The sequence below is a fragment of the Ornithodoros turicata genome, chromosome 2 (genome assembly GCF_037126465.1).
Source record: "Ornithodoros turicata isolate Travis chromosome 2, ASM3712646v1, whole genome shotgun sequence".
In the NCBI taxonomy this organism is placed as follows: Eukaryota; Metazoa; Arthropoda; class Arachnida; order Ixodida; family Argasidae; genus Ornithodoros; species Ornithodoros turicata.
In genome coordinates, this window is record NC_088202.1 from 82,436,996 (window position 1) to 82,458,355 (window position 21,360).

Below are 21,360 nucleotides of genomic sequence, written 5' to 3' on the forward strand. Positions count from 1 at the left end.
TCTCCCTCACCCCGGGAGCAAATCTCGACGGAGTCCTGCCTTGGCCGCGCGCCCGCGCCTGCCACTAATTGCGTGACGACGTAGTTGGCAGTAATGAATGAAAGAATCAACGCCTTGGGGCGTAAATATGTGATAATATGTATGTACTGAGTGGAGTATACTAGCAAAGGTACATTTTTCTTCGCTGCCCCTCGAATTAAAGGAGATCTGTCAATAACTTTTCCTCCTTGACTTTCCTCTGAGGAAGTTTGAAGTAACGATAAGAAATGCGAGGGCACGGACCCCAAGGGATGTCTCATCGTTTTTGATGTTTGGAAAAAGCAAAAAGTCGGCTGTGTGGTGTGGCTGGAGCGTGCTATTTTTCCGGTTGTGTATTAGTGAGGCCGGAAAAAAAATGAATACATAAATAAAAGAGCGGAGGCAACGGCTCTAAAATGGAAAGTTCCTTATATTTCCTCCGACTGACCTTGAGCGCAGGATGCACCGTTCGTTGTGCTGTGCATCCGTTGCACACATGAGTCACAGGGGTCTCTCGTGATGTTGAGTAGTTTGAGTGGTTAAAAAAAAGAAAGAAGGAAACTGGGAAAGAGAGAGGAAGGGTGATTTCGAGCTTGGAAACTTTAATTATTCCATGGTCCATCTTATTTTTGTTGTTAACATTATAGGTATATATATATTCTTTTTTGGGGATATACTACTTTAGTCAGAGTGCGTACCCGTCATGGTAAACGAAGAGAGTTGTTGTTGACTGCTAGACAATTACGAAAACGTGCCTCCCTTTGCAAATATTCTGTGGCACACATTTGGCAAAAGAGATTCTTCTGGTTGAAGTTTAGTACTCGTGTATAACAATATCCGCAAAAGCAAATAAAAAAAATAGTGTGGTAAAATGCAAGCTCACGCAGGAAGCAAATTATATTCTTGTGTACAGAGGTCATTGACATTTTAATGTTTGTTATAAATGGTTCTCAATCACTGTTCAACAGCGGGTATCATTTTAACATGCGAAGCAGAACTGCCACTACTCAAGCAGAATTTCTTCATCGACGATTAAAGCGCCAGTTGATTATTCAGCTGAAACTAACAATAATAACAACTTTATTGTAAGACGATGAATGTGGAGGTTCATCGCCAGGGGGGATACTCTACCTCATTGCTGGTGGAGATGCGGGGAATGAAATAATGAGCCCCTTCACAATAAGTGAGTGAGTGAGTGAGTGAATGAAAAAGGAAAAAAAAAATGGAGAAAATACCTCCACAATAAGGATCAGACTACACAGTTTACGAATAAAGTAAACAACGTGTGCGGGGAAACCAAACTAGAACATAGTTCTTTTTTTCCTTCACAATAAGGATCGACAGCTGAAACTATGTTCTAGTTTGGTTTCTCCATACACGTTGTTTACTTTATTCTCAAACTGTGTAGTCTGATCATACTGGCCTTCGTTTATCGCACCAAACATAATATAGACGGAATACGGGCACGTAAACACCTCCGGGTTTCGTTCACAAGAGCAAGAGATTCACCATAAGTCGAACGCATTGCAGCAGGCACGGTATTTGGCAAAAACTGTCCGACACAGGGCAAGCAAATGATGCATCGCATGTGACGAATTTATTAATTTCCATGGCCACAGGCAACATGCATACACGCTCTTACACAGCTCTTATGTACATTGTAAAGCGTCCCCTGGTGTTAGCGAGAGCCTACTTTTGTGTATTCTAATCTCGTCATGGTGAAAGACGATCAGCAACAGTCATCAGACTGGCGCTGTGCTCATTATGTAATCATGAAGTTGCGAACGTGATTTGGTTGTCCATGTTCCGTAGTAGTTATGTTTTTGTCGAGTGCGCGGTCATCGGTGTCATAGATAAGCATTGGACCGTCGCAAAAGAGTCATGGCGGACGCGTCCAGCGTAACGACGGCATACTGGGTGGAGCCGCGCATCTGTTGGGGTCAAACTCGCTGGCGTAGAAACGTGTGGAGGGTCACCGCTTTGAAACTTTCCAGTTGCGAATACAGCGGCCCTCCCGCTTTCGGTACCATTGTGAGCATGGATAAGACTGACAGTATCCGCATCCGCACGCTATCCTATCCGCCAGTGTAAGATCAGTGACATCGTACGCAACCGCGCTATCTGAAACAGGTATATCCGCATCAGAATCCGCGCTGTTATTAAGTATATCCGCACAACCGCGATTATAGCATTTGTGGGAAGCAAATCACCATGACGAATATGATGTGTTAGAAACGTTTCTTGCTCCTCAGCATACAAAGTCTTTCGCAGGAATGATATCCCATCCACAGTTGTCCAATAGTTGAACGCACAGTACAATGCAAGCAGCGGCACATTTCAATACCATTGTGATCTCGATTTCGGCTCCCCTTTAGGGACGTCGACAAAGATAGTTGCGAAAGAAAACATAAAAATAAAAATATGGACATCCGCGGGCACCGCAGAGCCGCGCGGCTCCGCAAACAAGGCTGTCGCGCTGATCTGCGGATATATCCGCACCCTCGCACACCTCTCATCATCGTCCCATGTCCACATTTATGTGCAATGATGGGAAGCACCTAAAGTACCAAGTATACTCGAGTACTGCGTGCGTTAATCGGTCCATGGGGAACACTCCTCCTCCTAACAACAGAACTGCAGACGCAACGCGGGATCACGGAAGGCTCGGTAGGTCGCTATGGTGGCTATGGCGCGCACTATAATTTATGAGAATGTGCGAGTGAGAATGCTATGGATGCGAAAGCCCCACAACGCGGATCGCGTCTCCTGCGCGAGCTTGTTTCCGCAATGAGTGAGAGGCTATTGCGCTAGGAGATGTTTGATCGCGCCTGGACCGCGGCGAAAGTGGAAACTGCTTGCCTCCCTTTCCATCGGGTTTCCGTTGGAACGACCGGATGTCTGGGGTCTGGCTTTTCGCTACCGCCCCTTCAAAACTCGCTTGGGCTCAACGGCTTCGGCAATTTCCACCCGGCAGGTGTTAGCTCCGTTGCTTCTTTTCTGCTGTGCTACGGTGACCGTTTGAGAGACTTGCGTTTTTCTTATTTTTGTAGGTTCGCCTTTGTAATGAATCGCATAAACAGACATGGTCGACTCTTTACCCAATGGTTTTAATGGCAATCTAATGGCAATATATATTGCGCTGGCGTCTCGGCGGAAGTGTTATGCGTTATATGTGCTATAAAACATAAAACACCATCAAATGCTATAGACTACACATGCTCACATGTGTAGTCTGTGGACTTGACTACACACAATGTTCACAGACTACTGATAGCTGTCGCTGGAAAAAGCAAACGATGAAAAGAATTTATTTTGAAAATGTGTACGCCGTGTGTCACGTTCCAACTGCGTTACTACTGTGTTTCAACTCGCCTATTGCCAGGTCACTGCTTTACAGCCTGAACACAAAATATGTGATTGAAGGAACAATGCAGGCTACCGCACTGAAAATATATGGAAAGAAAACAAAAGAGCGGCTGGATTTCGCACCGAACGGATCTGATGTTTCGTGTTGTTATAATTTATTTCCACGTATATACATTCTGTTCTACGTAACCTTTTCTCGTTGCTCAAACATATTCCCAAGGAACGACGACGACAAGGGCATCATGACCATGTCGAAAGGAGATCATGAGAAGGTGCAGAAGTGCATGGAACATCGGGGGAGGGGGGGGGGACTTGTTTTCTATTAAACATGACATTCTAAAAGTAATGAATACAAAGCACGTGTCACTTAAATTCCCTGAAGACTAAGAGATGAATAACCGCAAAGTTCAAATCCTGTTCAGGATGCACAAGAACGTTTCCCTAGACTACTCGACGAAAATTAAAAACAATTTCGACAGTACGGTGAACAGTCAATTCATTATTCAATACTTATATTTGAGGACGGGAACATAGACAGCTCGATCCAATTTATTAACAGTTCATCAAATCTGTAACCATAATTTTCGTGTGTACATTCACTGCCGTCTTATTGACCGTCGGAGTGGAGTAACGCAAGCGACGGTGACATTCTGGTCAAGAAGCATCGCAAAAGGGGCTTAGTTTCGACTTATATCCCTTTTACCATAACTGTTCGTATAGAAGCGACAAGAGGCAGACAACGTGAATTTCCCCACGTCACTTACATGGAATCAATTCGCGATTGCATGCAGGGCTCATCAAGGCTGTGTGCCACCTGGCGGAAATTTTGTAATAACGCTGGTGCATCGCGTGCAGTTCAGCTCCACACCAGACGCTTCCTGTAGTCGCCAATTATTGTTCCAAAGATATAGACTTATGGATAAATGTAAGTCTTTATAAAAAATGTAGAAAAATAGAGGATCCAGCGAACCGTTAAGGAAGAGCCCCAAGACGAGTGCCGCCCGATGCTTCGAACAGAGTCTGTTCTTCTGAGCACCATCATCATCATTGGCATGGTATTTAAAGGGTTAGGGATGACGTGTTAGTGGTTTCATGGGTATGGTAGCACGATAGCATGCGTGTAGAGGTAGCTCCAACTAGGCATTTCCGACTGAGGTTGAGCGTGTGTTAAAAGGACGTTTGTTTATTTTGAAAATAATAATATGGAACAAGCTGGCAGTAACGGACGCAAAGCCGAATGAAGTATGGAGGGGAGAGGGGACATAAAGGGGCGAAACCCTCCTGCCCTACGGAGGCCCATGAGTCACTCGAGATTTTTGGCAAACAACCGTTGTTTAAAATACATAATAAATAAAGTTGATTGGAGTTAAAGCTTATTAGGATTGAGGTGTTTCATTGCTACAGGCGATAATGTACCCCGTTTACCGCGGTTATTTGGTGCAAATATAATGATGAGGCTCACGAAGACAGGTTAGTAGTACTCACGCGTAACTAAGCAGAATATGAGACGGTTAACGAGTGACTAGTCTTTCTTTTCGAGCTTGTCAGGTAGATACATACCTAGGTTTGAAATGTGTTTCATGTCTGAGTGGAAGTCACGGTACCAGTGAATACATTCTTGCGAAGAGATCTTCCTCACTTAGAAAAACGTTACTTGCAACAGTCAAAATTAATTCAAACCGATATGTAAATCCTGTAAATACCTGCCTTATGAGAGAGAATACTAGATGTCTTGTCCGACGTCTATGCATCGAAGCAGGGGTGCAGGGCCCCCACATTCCGACGGCCCTGAAACTGAATGCGCCAAATTCAGCAAATGTATTGAGCAAAATGTGTTGAACTCTAAATTCTGCGTGACGGCATTAACCAAGATTATGAAGCGTTGTGACTGGCGTCATCCATGTTGTGATGATTAGCCGAACTCGGCAAATGCAATCACGGAGCTATACCTTTGCCGCGTTCTTTCTGAAATGTCTCTCGAACACCTTATCCTCAACAAGATACGAACTCAACTCAACTAATGATACGAACGTTAATATGGTTCAAATGAGGGAAAATTCTAAATTCATTGCTCTCTTCGTGTTGCAGGTCGCCCAGTGTCGCTACCGTCGCAGCACAGCAGGAGCAGCGGATTTGTGCCGTTGTTGCAAGAACTGTCGGTGGAGGAACACACCCCGGATGCTAGGGAACACGAGTTCCGGCCTGAACGGCAGAAGTCGTTGCACCCAAACGGAACTGTGCGGACTACAGCCTTTCGACACGCCATCAGCGCCTGATGTTTCCCTCCTGTTGAACAGCGACGACCAAAAGGACGTTGAAATCGTGGTCGGAACGGGTCGTCAGACGACAAGGCTTCCGGGGCACGCCATGGTACTGAAGAACAGTCCATATCTTGAAGATCTCATCATGAATGCCCACGAGGTCCAGCGTGAAGACGGGGGATGTGCCCTGAAAGAGATCTTCATCCCCTACGTAGAGGCAGATGTTTTCCAAAAGGTTTTGCAGTGAGTTTTATTTCATTATAACGCCCCAACGCACTGCATGCGACGTGTTTATCCTGCATTTGAAGCACGCGCCTCTTGTATTTGCCTAAACTACTGCATACTGCAGAGATATCAGAACACACGCTGTACACTTTGTGCAACCGTGGAGGACATGCACTCTGCACAACCTCGTGCACTGTTCTAAATATACACCTCGAAGGGCTAGCATGAAATCTGCTCTCGACCGACTGGACAACCGCAACTTTGACCTTATAAAAGTGCTGGGTCCGTGGCCACCTGACAAGAGGGATGCTGCCTTGTCAGCGCTTGTGTCATTTATTTAGAGTACTGCGTTGGAGTCGGTCAATTAGGACCGTGTGATTCGTTAGTCACGTGTACGCCGTCACCTCTGCGTGCGATATACTAAAACTCACTCCGCACCAAAAACGTGCTGAGGTAACAGTACGACATCAATCCGTACCGTGTGATATTTCAGTCAATACAATCTCTCATCCCCAAGTGGCACAGAGAATTATAAAGTGAATATTTTCCTTCGAGTGATTAGGCGCCCCTCCACGGAAAAGCAATCCAGCATCAATGGGCTTGACCTCACCGGTATGTCTCGTCTCGTGTACGGCTTTCTGTAGGTTTTGCTTTTACCGCTGGCGAATATTTTAGAACGAAATCGAGGAAGCGGATGACTGGTCATACACGTGGCACGAAGAAGTTAAAAAGCACAAAGCCGCTTTGCGAGACCGACTACGGCAAGCAGTTACACCACCACCACCACGTACCCTAAAAACAGCCGGCGGCCCACACGAGACTACCGGTGACGTCACACATAGTACAGGAGGTTGGAGAGGGAACCTTCAAAAGTTTCGGTTTCGTTTTGAGCTTCTCAGCTCTTTTGACAACTAACGAGTCCCCGACTACCAAGCCAACTTGATTTGTCATTTCGGAAGTATGTATTGAACTTATCAGCCCTTATAATAGTTTCGGATTGTCCCGGAGTCTCCTTTTAACCGAAGATTTGGCCTTTGGCCGACATGTATCGCGAAAGCGGCGGGTTTTTCCTTTCTATTTTCTTTTTTTTTTTTGAGGGGGGGGGGAGGGTCTGTTTATGGGAGCAGCCGAATTTGTCGTGAGATGAATTCAATCTCTCCCTCTTATATTTTTCGCCAACATCAACGCCAACATCAGAAGAAGTCTAAAGTTTCCAGCAGTTCTTCTTGGAGGAGCTCTTATTAAGCAGTGATTTGCATCAACAAAGTACAGTCCGACCATGGTACAGTGCACAAGAGCAGTGTTTTGGGGTTTCAGTACGCTCCAGCTACGGTGACACATGGGTTTCAAATAACAGTACCTCATCAGCGTTCGCTGCCTCTCCAGAGACAGGCTGCCACCAGTAGCCGCACACTCTCAGAAAAAAAGGGTGGAGTAGTTACACCTTTCATGAAATAATAGTTGTCGCATATGTTGTGCCTAAAAGGTTGCAAAGTTCTACCTCCTACCTACGAATGATAGGGTTACCGCTTCTGATTCGGTGAGCGAGGGGGGCGTACGCCTTTATGCAGCAATTTGGATATATGATAATTGCTTTTGCCACCCTCTCACACGCTTTATCAGACGCGATGTTGACCTAGGTGGTAACTATCGAAGTTACCACCTTTTCACACCATTTTTTTCTTAGAGTGTAGCGCTGTTCCAACATTTATTGCGCTGTCCAAACGTAATTCTACGCTGAAAACTGCACTCTTAAAAATGAACTTCACCGCATAGCACTCTCCTAGCCAACCATCATCTCAAATGATATAGTTATCTGTCGTGATTTGTTGAAAACGGGAGGCGTACGCCGTTTCTGTGACACTTATGCTGTTCATAATTGTCACAAAATAGGCGTACGCCTCCGGTTTTCAACAAATCAGGACAGACAACGATATCATTCGAGATGATGGTTGGCTAGGAGCGTGCTATGCGGTGAAGTTCATTTTTAAGAGTGTGAGTGTCCGTTTGTGCCATCTTTCATTTTCACATGACCCACGTTACAACTCCTAGGGGAGCACCGTGATAGGATGCAATTGGCTATCCAAGCGATATCCTCGAAAAAAAAAAAAAAAACGACGGCGAGTCCTTCCACCATCACCACCACCCACCACTACGATATCAAAGAACGTGGTATTAGCTTCAGAAAATTGTCGTTTCGCGAAACCCGTGACGCTAAATGTCAGGTATTAGAATTACCCAGGGATGAAAAAAACCCGGATATTTTTTAAAAGATTCTCTCCAATGGGCTTTTTCGATAAAACTCGGATATTTTTTGATATTTTTGGAGAATACAGACAAGCCTAGAAATGTTACACAGAGTAAAAGCAAATGTGTTTTGCTGTTCTTGATTTCGGGTGACCTCTCATAGTTTCGGTTTATTGAAACTGCCTGTCCCAGTAACATTGAATAAGTTTCCATTGTTTTCCGAAAGGTAGAGTCCCAATGCACGCGTGGCTGAATTGTGTAGACGCTACACGCCTGGATTATCTGTGATTAGCTGTCGTACTTCAGTTACAATGCCTCCAGGAAGCAGAAGAAAGCCTCTCCCTGAATGGGCAGACGTAGAAGAAAACGGGAAAAAAACTTAAATCTGAAAAGTTTAGAAAGTCAAGTTAAAAGTTTAAAAATGTTAGAAGTTAATGTTGCGCTTACCTGGGCTTTTGTAAACAGCCAACACTACAATAAAATAAAGCGGGAGTTTTCTGTGTGAAGTTGAATTAATATTGTTTTTCACATCGCACCTGGACAAAATCTCCAAAAAATCCGGATTAAATTGTGTGGATATAATCAAAAAAAATCCACCAGATAAAATCCATGTGGATTAAATCCAAACAACTCTGGAATTACCCCATATATAAAAAAAAAGAAAAGAAAAACTCAGTTGGGTTCCAATGGTAGCAAGGCAACACTATAGGGTTCATGTCCTTCAACACAGACATCAGTCATTCAATGTTTTCTGAACAATCATCAATTTTTTTTGTAGCGTCACGTAGATTTATATGCTTGGAATAAGGCTCTTTTCGACAGCCCATCTGTGAACGAAACATTGAGCTCTCTTATTTATATTTGTTATTTTTCTCATTTTCAGACACCTCTACACGCACGACGTCCACTTGGAGTCCATTCCATCGGCGCTGCAAGTTCTTTCTGTTGCACATGACTACGTGATACACGGCCTCTTCATTAAATGCCTTGACTACATCAACGACCATGTCTCTGAAGACGATGTGCTCGAGGTGCTGATACAGCTCTCACAAACCGTGAGCAAAATTGAGCCACAGGAAAATAAGCTGAACGAAGTGAGGGACCGGTGCCTGGAAACCATCGACATGCATGCTGAGAAGATACTCAAGAGTGCAAAGTTCCTAGAACTGCCTTATGAACTCATGACTCGCATCATCCTTAGGGGTACGCTGTGGGTACAGTCTGAAATGTCAGTGTGCAAAGCCATGGATCGTTGGACGCTGGAAATGTGCAAAAGGAAGGAAGTCGATCCCAACCCAGAGACCAAGCAGAACATTCTCGGCCCGGCCGTGTACTTTCTAAGGTACTTCCAAATGACTAAACAGGAGCTTTTGGATGGACCTGTCGCTGCAGGATTCTTGGTGCAGCAGGACTTGTCAAACATAATCGACTACATGAACAAGGAAATTAGGGAAGAGCAACTGCCCAAACATCTCCAAGATAATCTGCTGCTGCCAAAGAGGGTCCTTTCCTCAACAGTGAAAGTGCCGAACCTGGACCGTTCAGCGTCTACTGCTGGAGCGCGCTCCTGCGAGAGTGTTTCAGCTTCGTGCCACGCTGAAGTAAAACAGCGGAAGTCAACGTCAAAGAAGATTATCAGGGGGGCAGGAGAGGTCTTCTGGACCCTTCTGTCAATGCTAGACTAAGCCACGTAAAAGCTTTTGCGTTGTTGGATCTTGTGATGGTGCGGTTGTGTTGTGGTGCACGCCACGTGGCGTATACTTTTAAGACTAGACGCTGGAGGATGGCGGCTGTCGGTCTTGTATTTTTTTAACTTTGCGGACTTTAAACATTGTCCCTTAACTTTAAACCATGAGGGATATCTCTTATTTTATTGCATAATTTTATTAAGCGGCCACTTTTCGCTACGAAGTAAGAGTGATTCTGGTGATCTCGTACTTAATTATTGTATTGCTGTTGGATGTAGAATACGTGGTCGTCGCTTGATAGCCTGCATTTCTCGTCATACCTGCATTTCCCAGCGAATTTAACGTGGATGCACTGCATATGGTTCGACATTCACTCCGCCGTAGTCGAGACTAGAGCACTGCACAGGCTCCGGATTTCGGGTAGGCCTTTCGGGATAGAACCTACTTTTGGTGGGCCTGGGCCGGACTTGGGTTTCAGATTATGGGCCCACAGCCGGAGCGGGACTGTCAGACGCGTGGCTGACTTACTATCATGCTCGGGCCCGCGTTACGCCACTGTTAGTTTCCAAAAAGTCCATAGTCCATTGCATTGTAGTTGACGGGTTGAGCTGGGTAGCCTACACTCTTAAAAATGAACGTCACCACATAGCACGCTCCTAGCCACCCATCATTCCGAATGACAACGTTCTCGCCCCCGATTTGTTGAAAACGAGAGGCGGAGCCTCATTGTTCAGTTTCTTATTTTTTAAGTTCGTTTTTAAGAGTGTAGATATGCCTATGGCCGGATTCGGGCCCGCAGACATAGACATTCTTCCTGTTCGGGCAGGTCACGAACTAGGCGCGGAGCCTTCGGGCTGTGCCCGGGCGGCTAAGTTAAAGGCCGAGACCGCGGCCCCTGCAGTGCTCTATTCGAAACTCTTTCCGATTTTGCGATGGGCATCTAATACTATAACTGATGGTTCTGAAATTTTGACGCGGAGATCGTTGACAATAGACTACACGATGGATATTCATTCGGTTTTGTTTTTCGTCTTCATCCACGACGATAGGAAGCTCACAAAAAAATGGAGGACATGCCTAAATCTGGAAATAAGCTGGAAAACCGTGTTGCTTTTATTGATGTGCACGCTGACACCGGAAATATCACATGTTACCTGACAAACCCAACCTTTATTTATTTATTTATTTTTTTGTACTCATAAGTACACGCCTGAAGTTAGGCCAACGAAACAGATATAGCGCCACGAAAAATGGCGTCATCGCGTAGTCATGCATGCAGTAGTTTCTGCAGTTTTGCGTCACTGTGGCAAAAGTGTCCGTTTTCGCTCTAACTTCAGGTCTTAACCAACCACCACCCTGAATGACATCGTTCTCCCCCTTATTGGTTAAAAACGGGAGGCGTACACCTTTTTGGAACACTTATGCAGTTCCAAAAAAGGGGTACCCCCCGCGCTTTCCACAAATCGGGTGTTATAAAGGTATCATTCTGTGCAGTGGTTGGCCTTCACCGTGCTATGTGGTGAAGTTCTGTTTTTAGAGTGTTGAAACCACCCGTTCGCACGTGGCTTTCTGAATAACTTTGACAGCTAAAGACATTTGAAAAGTAAAGCATCCTTATTCCCCGAACACTGCAGCTACAATGCGCATTTAGAATCACCTCGACGCATGTAATTATCATAATTTAGTTCCAGCATGATGGGCATCGTATATCCATTTGTACAGTGGAAATGCTTCTGCGTTTTGCTGTAACATCCCGAGTAATTTAATTTCATTCCACAGTGTTCTACTACACTCTAAAAACAGAGCTTCACCGCATAGCCTGCTGTGCGCCAACCATTGCCACGAATGATAGGGTTATCGCCTCTGATTCGAGGAGAGAGGGGGCGTACGCCTTCTTGTGGCAATTTGGATATGGTAACTGCCACTAAATGGCGTACGCCTCCCTCTCTCCTCGAATCAAAAGCGATAGCCCTATGATTCGCGGCAATGGTTGGCGCACAGCATGCTATGCGGTGAAGTTCTGTTTTTAGAGTGTACCAACGTTATAGCGCCTAGCATTTTCATGATCAAAAATACATCAGGGTCACCGTATTCTTGCTTTGTCATTGCAGTGTTGTGTGCGTTGTCAAATGAGCCGCATTAGGCAGGCATTTTTTTGCCATGGCTTGTCTCGGAACAAAACGCGTAACGGTATATATATGCGTAATTTAATTTTGTATATAGGAATTATTTTATTGAGTGCATAAGCTGTGCGACATTTGCGGGAATGCGCCCGTAAACATGTCTGTCATTTGTTAGAACCCATTTGTCCCATTTGTCATTTGTGAAGGAAAGGCCGGTCGTATAATGCATGTTTATGATACATTATTGGCGCGAGAGCATCAATAATGAAATAGCGTGCTCTGAACAGTGATTCGGATGTTGTACGGGAGATTCAGACTAAAAATAATCGAAGTAAATGAAATTAATCGCGCCTAGAGCTCACGATGGGTCTTTATTTGCGCTCCATAGTCCTTTGTGAACGTGAAGAGCGTCTACAATCGACTAAAAATCATATTCGGGTTCCAGCGTCAAAATACAGAGTATTGAATTAGAGTATTCCCACTTTGTACAAACAGTGCCGCCTTCCTATTTGTTGTAGTGTTGTGTAAATAGTTGGTTCTTGTGGCAATGTGCCGTCAGTGATCGGCTTCGTAGAGTCGACAGCTACGAAGCGGTTGTAACATGTCTGTTTGTTCGCACATATATTTATATAAGCCAACGTTAGGTTGCGTAGCAGCTGCGTGAACTCCCATTGGTTAGATGAACACGTAACGTGGAAGAACATGTTCCAACTCAGCGACATCGGGCAGTGTTGTGCAGAGTGATAAGCCGAGGATCTGAATGCTTTTAGTGGGAAGCGATGGGGTGACAAAGTTTTGCAACGTGGCGCTCCGTGAAGAATAGTAACACTATTAATTATAAAGAGTGTCGCGTTTAGATCCCGTGTCTCTTAAATGGGGGAATGAACTCAAAGCTAACTCCATTTTAATCGTGTACAAGTATTTTACTCGTGTCCGAGAACAGCCGGCGACTAAAAACGGAAGGGTAGCATCATTTTGTGCGAGTCAGAGGAAAATTATATCGAGAACGTTACTGAACTAAAACTATAACGCAAAGCAAGCTGGTGTAGACTGGGGAGACACGGAGAGAAACTAAGAGGTCACTTGGCTTGATAACCTTAGTGAGCAAAGATGCAACACTGGCCCGTGCTTATCTTGCAAACTGGCAGACCTTGGGTAATGCTTGCACGGTCTCCCGCATCATCTAGTCTTGTACCCTGCTTTCATATTGCGTCTCAGTTGAGTGTTGTCCCTTGTTGTAAATAAAACGTGATAGTTTATCCGAGTGTTATCTAGTCCGATGCCGCGCAGTTACCGATAGGTGAAGCACAGCTGCTGCAGACAAAATGTCTCGCGTTACCTTACCTTAGGCTCGCAACGTGTAACACATGTTCGCTTGTATTACGGCATTTGCATTGCATGTATTCGGCAGTGTGGCGAACGCGTTAACATCAATTCTTTTCAGTAAGGCAAAATCCTCAAACGATTAAATGCCATTTTGTTGACATGCCATCCTACGGTCCGAGATTTCGTGACTTCTGCATTGCCGATGAATTACTGTAAAAGGAGTTTCGATATCAGCACAACTTTGGGTAGAACTGTCGCGAATACTTATTCTCTAAACGAAGATATGGACTGCTATTCACCCTTGGCCATGTAGTGGGAACCCGTGAAAAACACATTTCATGTCCTCGATGTTCTGGTTTCAAGTACGAAATGTTTATTCCACACGCGAAAAGGTTACTTCGCAGCCTATATGCTGTTTTTAAGGTTTTTCTCAACGAGTCAGTCTCGCAACCACAATCGCGAAAGCATCTCAGTTACTGGAGATATAAAATGTACTGAATGTGATATTTCGTTCAAGTGTGACACAACTTGTAACATATCGCTCTTCCAAATTGGATATGAACGTTGAACATGGTCTCGTCAATCTGAAAGGCCGGTGAAGAGCCACGCCTGATCTTGCCGTTACCTCGTACTGTGATTACACAAAAACAATGCAGAACCACGCAAACTCCCCGCAACCGCACAATGAGGCACGGTTCAAACCATTGATATCATCGTCCTGTGTTGACGCAACCTGCATGCGAATTCACGAAGTGACTTCTTATATGATAAACCAAATTTACGTAGAAATAACTTTACAAAGTTTCCAAATGCAACATTCTTCGGTAATTTTTCAGCAAGATGAAGCAAATGTTCGAGGAAAGAACTCGCTGACTATTATTATTTCTGGTTATTGGTGATTATTATTACTGAGCTCGATTGCATAAGGAGGCCAACGAGAGCAGCCGAATCTTGTGCACGGAAGTTAAGGTAAATGATGTTACTGAAGACCAACGTCGGCGCAAGTGTGAAGTTTTGGTATCAATCGGAGTTGTCAAAGAAAAGTGCTGACATATTTATTGAAGCGAAACAGAAAAATACTTAGCGTCCCTGTCGAAAAAAACCATACAGCAATCTGTATGAGCAATCATATGAGGCTCGTATATGTGTTTATTGTATGAGCAATCATATGAGCTATATGAGCATGTATGAGCTATATGAGCATGTATGAGCTATATGAGCATGTATGAACTATATGAGCACTCTCTCAAACAGCGTATGAGCTATATGAGCACTCTCATACAGCGTGTTCATGTACATGAATGCACAACCGTCTGAACAAACGTGCAACGGCGTGATTAGGCCAAAATGACAACACGTGATTACAAAATACCGGTTTATTCAGGTACTGGCGCGACGTAGGTCCTTCAGAAAGCTTGCCAAATGCTTTTGATGAGCTTTTTTCGTTTCTGTACAGGCACCTTTGATGTCGATAGCTTACCGTTTTCTGCATATTTGACGAAGGTATCTGTTGAAAAGAACGAACAAAATTACAACTGCGCTAAATTTCTGCGCCTACAAGTATTCCAGTTCCCACAACTTATACAGCCGTACGGGTTTATGCTGAAATGAACATGACTAGGGCCTGTTTCTCATCCCAACGCGTAGATCACACCTTCAAAGCATTAAGTTGTATTTAGTCAGTCGGAATAACGCACGAGGTCATTTTGCCGATTAAAATTTAACGTAACCTTCCTCTAATGCTGGTGATGTCCAATGAACGCGGTTCTGAAACATCTGAGTATGTTTGCGTTGTGGTTGCAAAACTGAGTGCATGTACTTGTTCGCGCAGCAACGGGTTACTGACACAGAGTGTTCGTGGCTTGCTTCACTTTGGGGCATCCAAATACACATTTTTTTTCATGCTAACGTGCGATTTCGGTATGCCCTGGTGCACGACTTTATTTTAAACACTCTATACACACATGCAAAGGCTATCAGCGAACCGGCTTTCCACAAAAAGTAAAAAAAAAGCACGAATATGGTAGTTGCAGACAGCTAACCCGACAGACATAAAGGGCGATAACGGAAAAACGGGACTGCAACGTACCTGTATTGCGCACACACCTGCCACGGCTTCTGTAGTTTTATTCTAAGGTACACACACAAAACATCTTCAGTGATCACTGAAACAATACAAAGACGCTGTCACAGCATGGAGACGGCGACGAAAATATGACTCCCACGCAGAGCGCAGCGAAATACGTCCAGACGGCTCCGAGAAGCAGGGTAGAATAAGCAAGTAAGCGTCCAAGCACTGAGATGGCACTCGCAACGGCTTGAATGAGAATCCGGGAGCCAAAGAGAATGTAGGACACGATCGGAACGGGAAATATGCACCTAAAATTTGAACAGAATCGGACGAAAGGAAATGGAGCTGCGACCGTTACGGCCCGCCGACTGTGACGAGCGTCTCTTGAAAGGCCATCACCAGACGCTGTGGCGCCAGCACTTCTAGGTGAATAATTGGTTAACTAAACGGTCAACCTTTCTCATACTGCTCATACTGCTCATATCTTTCTCATACTACTCGAAATGCAGCTCATACTGCGCATAACGTTGCTCATACTGCGCATAACGTTGCTCATACTGCGCATAACGTTGCTCATACTGCTCATTGCTTTTCTCGTATTGCTTATATCTGCGCACATAGCGCGTCGTTGGCCTTGCCGTGTGGTTCATACCATTGCTCATACTGCCCATAGCGCTGCTCATACTGCTCATTGCCTTTCACATATTGCTCATTGCCTTTCACATATTGCTCATTTCTTTACACATATTGCTCATTTCTTTACACATAGAAAGTTATATGAGTTTTTTCAACAGGGGTGCTTTTTGACAATGCTTAAGCATGGGTGATGGTTGTGAGATGTGAAGTTGTGTTGTGTTTTCTTACTCACGCGCTGCCGATTGTATATTTGTGATTATGTATACATAGTAGACTGTTACCGGAGAGAGTATTGTGCCATATAAATTCATTTATTCGTTGCATATACGGGTTGTTTGTCGGTTACATTGCTTCCTACTCGTTTTGTGTAGTTACTACGCAGTGTTGTATTGAACGTTGCGCGTTTGAGAATTAATAAAAATATTACATTTATATTTGGTTTTGTCTTCAGAAGTGTCATGCAAGCATAGGAATATTTGCAATTTGATAAAAGTATTTGAATGCTACACTGCGCAAATGTCGCGGCTACCAGGAGAGTAACGCTCTGTGACACCCGCGCCTGGGACTCACCATCACGTGTTGTGTGACGCACATGGTAAGAGTGCCGCAAGACTGGTTATAGACTATTTCAAAAGGTGTTGACTAGCTGACGCCTGCGTTTCTTAAGCCCGACAACAGACTTCCTCTCAGGTATGATTCACCTGAAACGTTCTGTCTAAATCTCGGACTTTAGGCATCCCGATCGCATTCGCTTTGAGCCAAAGGTGATCGAAAACGCAACGCTATGTAGAAAAGTGGACATTTGCTTCGCGGATGCGCAGTTAGTGCAGAAACGTCATGGTCCGTGATTGGTGGAGGCAGATCTCACGAGATCGTGAGCGCTAGGAGGGCCCAATGCTACAAGAGTTCCGCTGAGGGCCCTGAAAGAGCTCCTCAGAAAACTGGAGTAAAGGGAAGGTCTCACATAGGAAGCCACCGATATTGCGAAAAGAGACAAGTTTGCCAATTTCGTCACAATTGTATGACGGTCATCGAGTTTTAGCTTCGCAGATAAACTAAGGATTTTGCAGTTCAGGGGCAATTATAGTTCATAGGGGGTGCTATAGTGCGTGTGCATATAATTCCACTGCACCACGAGGTATTGCGTTATTATGGTCTAGATAGCTAAAACTCATCCTCCCAGGCAAAATAAATAAGTAAAATAACTAAAAATGAACTGGGTATTCAAGTGGTACCAGATCGAGTCAACTTTCAAGTGTCACCAGCTGTGGCCCGAGTGGTATCACTTCGAGCCCACCTATGAACTGGGGGTACGTACCGGTTGGGCTGCCTACTACTGTAAGGACTGGCCTTGCCCATAGCGGCAGTATCTAAATGGTAATGGTAAAGCACCACAGTCTCAACACCAATAACTTTATTGCTATGATATTAGATAATTTTAATATACCGCTATGGGAGCCGGTAGGCTGCGGTGTCTACCGTACCCAACAGATAAAGTCTGAGTCACGCATACTGTCATTGGTTCCGGTAGGTTCAGTAGCTTGACGTTGACGTTACCAACGGTATACTAAAACTCGCTGATGATTGGCCTGTTTCATCGCCACAGACGGTACTCTACCGCTCACCCGCGGTAATTTGGTGAAAATATAAACCGGCAGTGAGGACCGAAGCTCTAGATTGTCTCGAACGGTTATTAGTGTTTTTTGGGCATGAATTTGACCATGGGCTAAATATTTTGCATTAGTGAGAAGGTGAGAGCCCAGCTGACTTGGAGACACGGTGAAGTTGGTGGTGCGCAATATGGAGAAGGATGTGCTCAAGATTTTCCAGGTTCCCACGGTGACTGGCAGTCTCAACAGACTTTCGCCTATGATATCGCGCAATGTGGCCAGACTTGATTATAATAACTTCAAAACGTAGTAATGCTACAAGAGAACACCTCTAGGAGTACTTCGTGTCATACATAGCGGCTGAGAGGGCTTCCCGCTAACGAAACTTCGTTCTGCAGTTTGTGCGTTTTCGGCGAGCCTTAGGAGAACCTAGAAGTATCACTATAATGTTTCCGAAAACATGATAGCTCAATCGGCTGATTCATCTGGAATGGCTGACGTCACGTTGCTCATATCTCATTGACGGATGCCCCTGCTCTACACTCTAAATCGTTTCACACCTTTAAAGGTGTAAAATAGGTGTATTAACAAAGATCACACCCCTTTCACACCCTAAAACTTTGTTTTGGAAGTTCCTGAGGGTGTAACAATGGTGTACTACACCCTCAGGTGAAATATGGTCATAAGTGTGTCGCCTGGGTGTATAAAGGGAGTATGTTTATTTTCGTTCACACGAACAAAAGTAAATATATACAACAACAGGGAACGGGAAATTACATTACAAAAGTGCATGGCGTGGATTTACAACACCTCTACCATCAGATAATATATGCAGATTTAGAAGATCTGTTGAGATAGTGTTTAAATTTCTTATAACACGTTGCTCCTCATTGCAAGACAGAACAAATACATGACAGTGCTCATCATACTCAAATGCAGTTAATATTTGTATGAGAAAAATGGTATCAGAGTTAATAACATATATGCCTGCAATCTCAACGAACACGGGTAAGTCCTCCTCGGAAGGTTCTTTTGCAACAACACAGCCAACAGCAAATGCGTTATCATTACCAACTGCACTTTTCACATAGACTATAGATTCTGCGTGAATATCACGGTCATGAATGTAACTCTGAATTGCTTCTGGGGCATGTTCAAGTAGTATCTCTTGGAACCATCAGTAGATGTGGCATTTCTGATGAAGGGTTGCGGTCACATATACATTTGATAAAATGCATGTCTTCTTGCTAATGAAAGGGTTAGTTTTTCTAGCAACATCTTTAAAATGCCAGTGTTTCCCTTCGAAACGTATACACCATAGAGGTAGGAGAGGACCAAACATCCTGATGAGTCGCGGTTAATGAACAATGTAATGCATTTTACAGGGGTTAGATATTTGTGGGTACCACACTGCAAATCCTTGAAGAAACGAATAAATATTCTAAGTAATTAACATGCACATGGGGGAGGTGCCTGCTCATGAGAAGGTCTACAATTTCACAAAGACTATAGACAGCTGCCATGCTTCATTGCCATGAACAGCTGCCGTGCCATACATGATTGTCTGTTTGTCGGGTGTGCATGTTTACACACATTTAATCACCTTGATGTATATACATATATGGACCTCACTGTGATTATATGCAATATGCTGGTAATTGTGAATACACAGTTACCAGCATATTGCCACGAACCCAGCAGTTTTATTCAGCGTTATACCCTTTACACCCCAATCGCCATGAGGGTGTTAAAATACACCTTAAAAGGTGTGCGCCATGAACATTTTGATTTACACCCTTTAAGGTGTAAAACGATTTAGAGTGTAGCAGAAGCCTCTGTTCGAAACGTCACCGGCATGTCGGCCTTCCCCTTCCCGAAGCAAACCCGCTCAGAAGAAAAACACAAACAAACAAATAAACAAAACAGTGTCTGTTCGAAACGTCATCCGGCATCGGCTTTCCGGATCTATAAGAAAACCCGCAAAGAAGAAAACATAAACAAAACAAAAACATAAGTGCAACCCTGCAATGCGCAAAATTCAGGAAAGAGTGCCAACTGGAAAACAACCAACTGGAAAACAAAACGTGAAGCCCCACTGCCGTAAAGTTCGCTTCCCCCCCCCCCCCCCCACACACAAAAAGGGGGCTGAACAAAGTTTTGCTAAATCGAGAGGATAAGAAACACGCAGTCCAGCGACGTTGAATGTTGCCTCCAGTGCGCTTCACCTAGTGATTGCAGGTATTAGGTGAAGCCGACTTGCGGAATGGCGACGCCTACCAAAGGAATTCCGTTATGATAAAGATATCATTTTTCTAGAGTATTCAGTAACATCCGACCACGCCTTCTTCGGCTGTATGATGCTTGGGGTCTCCCTCTTCCCATCATCACTGCAACTGTATAAAAAGACAAAGCCTTCTTCACCTCAGCACTAGTTCAAGATGACCGGCGACAGGATTAGTCTGGAGCGGAGGCGACAGATCGTGTCCACGTCGCTTGCAGGGCATTCTCAGCGAACGATTGCTCGAGAGGTGGGATGCTGCTTGTCTTCCGTGAACCATATCATTCAGCGCTTCCGTGATGAAGGGCAACTTGAAGATGCACCAAGGTCTGGACGGCCGCGGGCAACGATGTCGGACGAGGACAGGGCAATAATTGCTGCAAACGTGGTCGACGCGTTTCTGTCGGCCGTCGATCTAAAGGAGCAGTTGAGCCTGCAAGCGTCGAGTACAACCATCCGACGAAGATTAGCGTGCCTCGGGGGTCTCCGTTCAGGAGTCGCGGTTCGGAAGCCCGCGCTGAAGCCGGAACACCGAGAGGCAAGACTGGACTTTGAATTATGCTACGTGGAGCGTGACCCTGCGCAGTGGAGCCACGTGCTGTTTACTGATGAGGTACAGGTAATACCTTGAGAGTCCGCGCCTGCTTCGAGCCGGCCCTATTCATTTTTTTTTTCCTTTTCAGATATCTACCCCAGTACGTTCACAGCGTGGTCTCCAGTGGACGGCACTCCGTGAGCGTGTGGGGCACCCTTTCGCACCAGGGCTTGGGGTGTCTTGTCCGCCTAGACGGCCGCTTCAACGGAGCAGCATAGTCATCGAAGATCACCTGCTCCCATACGTCCTTGACGATTCTTTCCCTGACGGTTGCTTTATTCTGCAGCAAGACAGAAGCCCGGTTCACATGTGGCCCACTGTCAAGCTCACACTAGACGATCTTGGTATCATGCAGCTTGAGTGGCCCGCGTGCAGCCCTGATCTGAACGTGATCGAAAATCTATGGGACATGATGAAATTCCGAATCAGCAAAAAGCAGGTGCCAATTCGGTCCAAGGACGCCTTATGGGAGGCGATAAACATGGAATGGACGTCCCTCAAGGAAGACATAGTACTACACCTCGTGAGCCGGCTCTATCAATCGCTGCCAGACCGCATGTCCGCTGTGATCTCCGCGAACGGGGGCTTCACGCGATACTAAATAAAATATTAATGAAGTGTCATTTGGCTCGTTCTTCCCTCTCTTGTTTCTACGTCAATATCATACGCTTTTATTTGCCAGCGCCCGTCATCCCCAGACAAAATAAAAGGAAGACGAGAACGAAGCTGCTGAAGCCAACTGTTGTCGCTCTGTGTCATTCCTGTTATCTTCCAGCTGCGAACTGAGATAGGAATTTGCCTGGTGAAACGCTCCACGGGCATGCCCTTGTGGGGTAATTGCTGCAAACGACACGGTGGGTCGCTGCCTGTGTTATGCCCTGCGCCCCCTCAAAATGAATGGACCTGTCCGCTCCCG

At 45.0% G+C, this 21,360-nt stretch overlaps 1 protein-coding gene across 2 annotated transcripts in view; it reads left to right on the forward strand.

Moving 5' to 3' along the window:
- LOC135385624 (BTB/POZ domain-containing protein 2-like) overlaps nucleotides 1-10,103 on the forward strand; it is a 104,839-nt gene extending 94,736 nt beyond the window's left edge. For both annotated transcript variants that reach the window (XM_064615070.1, XM_064615069.1), the window contains 2 exons: nucleotides 5,473-5,888; nucleotides 9,001-10,103. In XM_064615070.1, coding sequence (XP_064471140.1) covers nucleotides 5,473-5,888; nucleotides 9,001-9,802 — 1,218 coding nt within the window. In that variant the 3' untranslated portion in view covers nucleotides 9,803-10,103. The remainder of the gene's footprint in view (nucleotides 1-5,472; nucleotides 5,889-9,000) is intronic.
- Nucleotides 10,104-21,360: the final 11,257 nt, after the last annotated feature.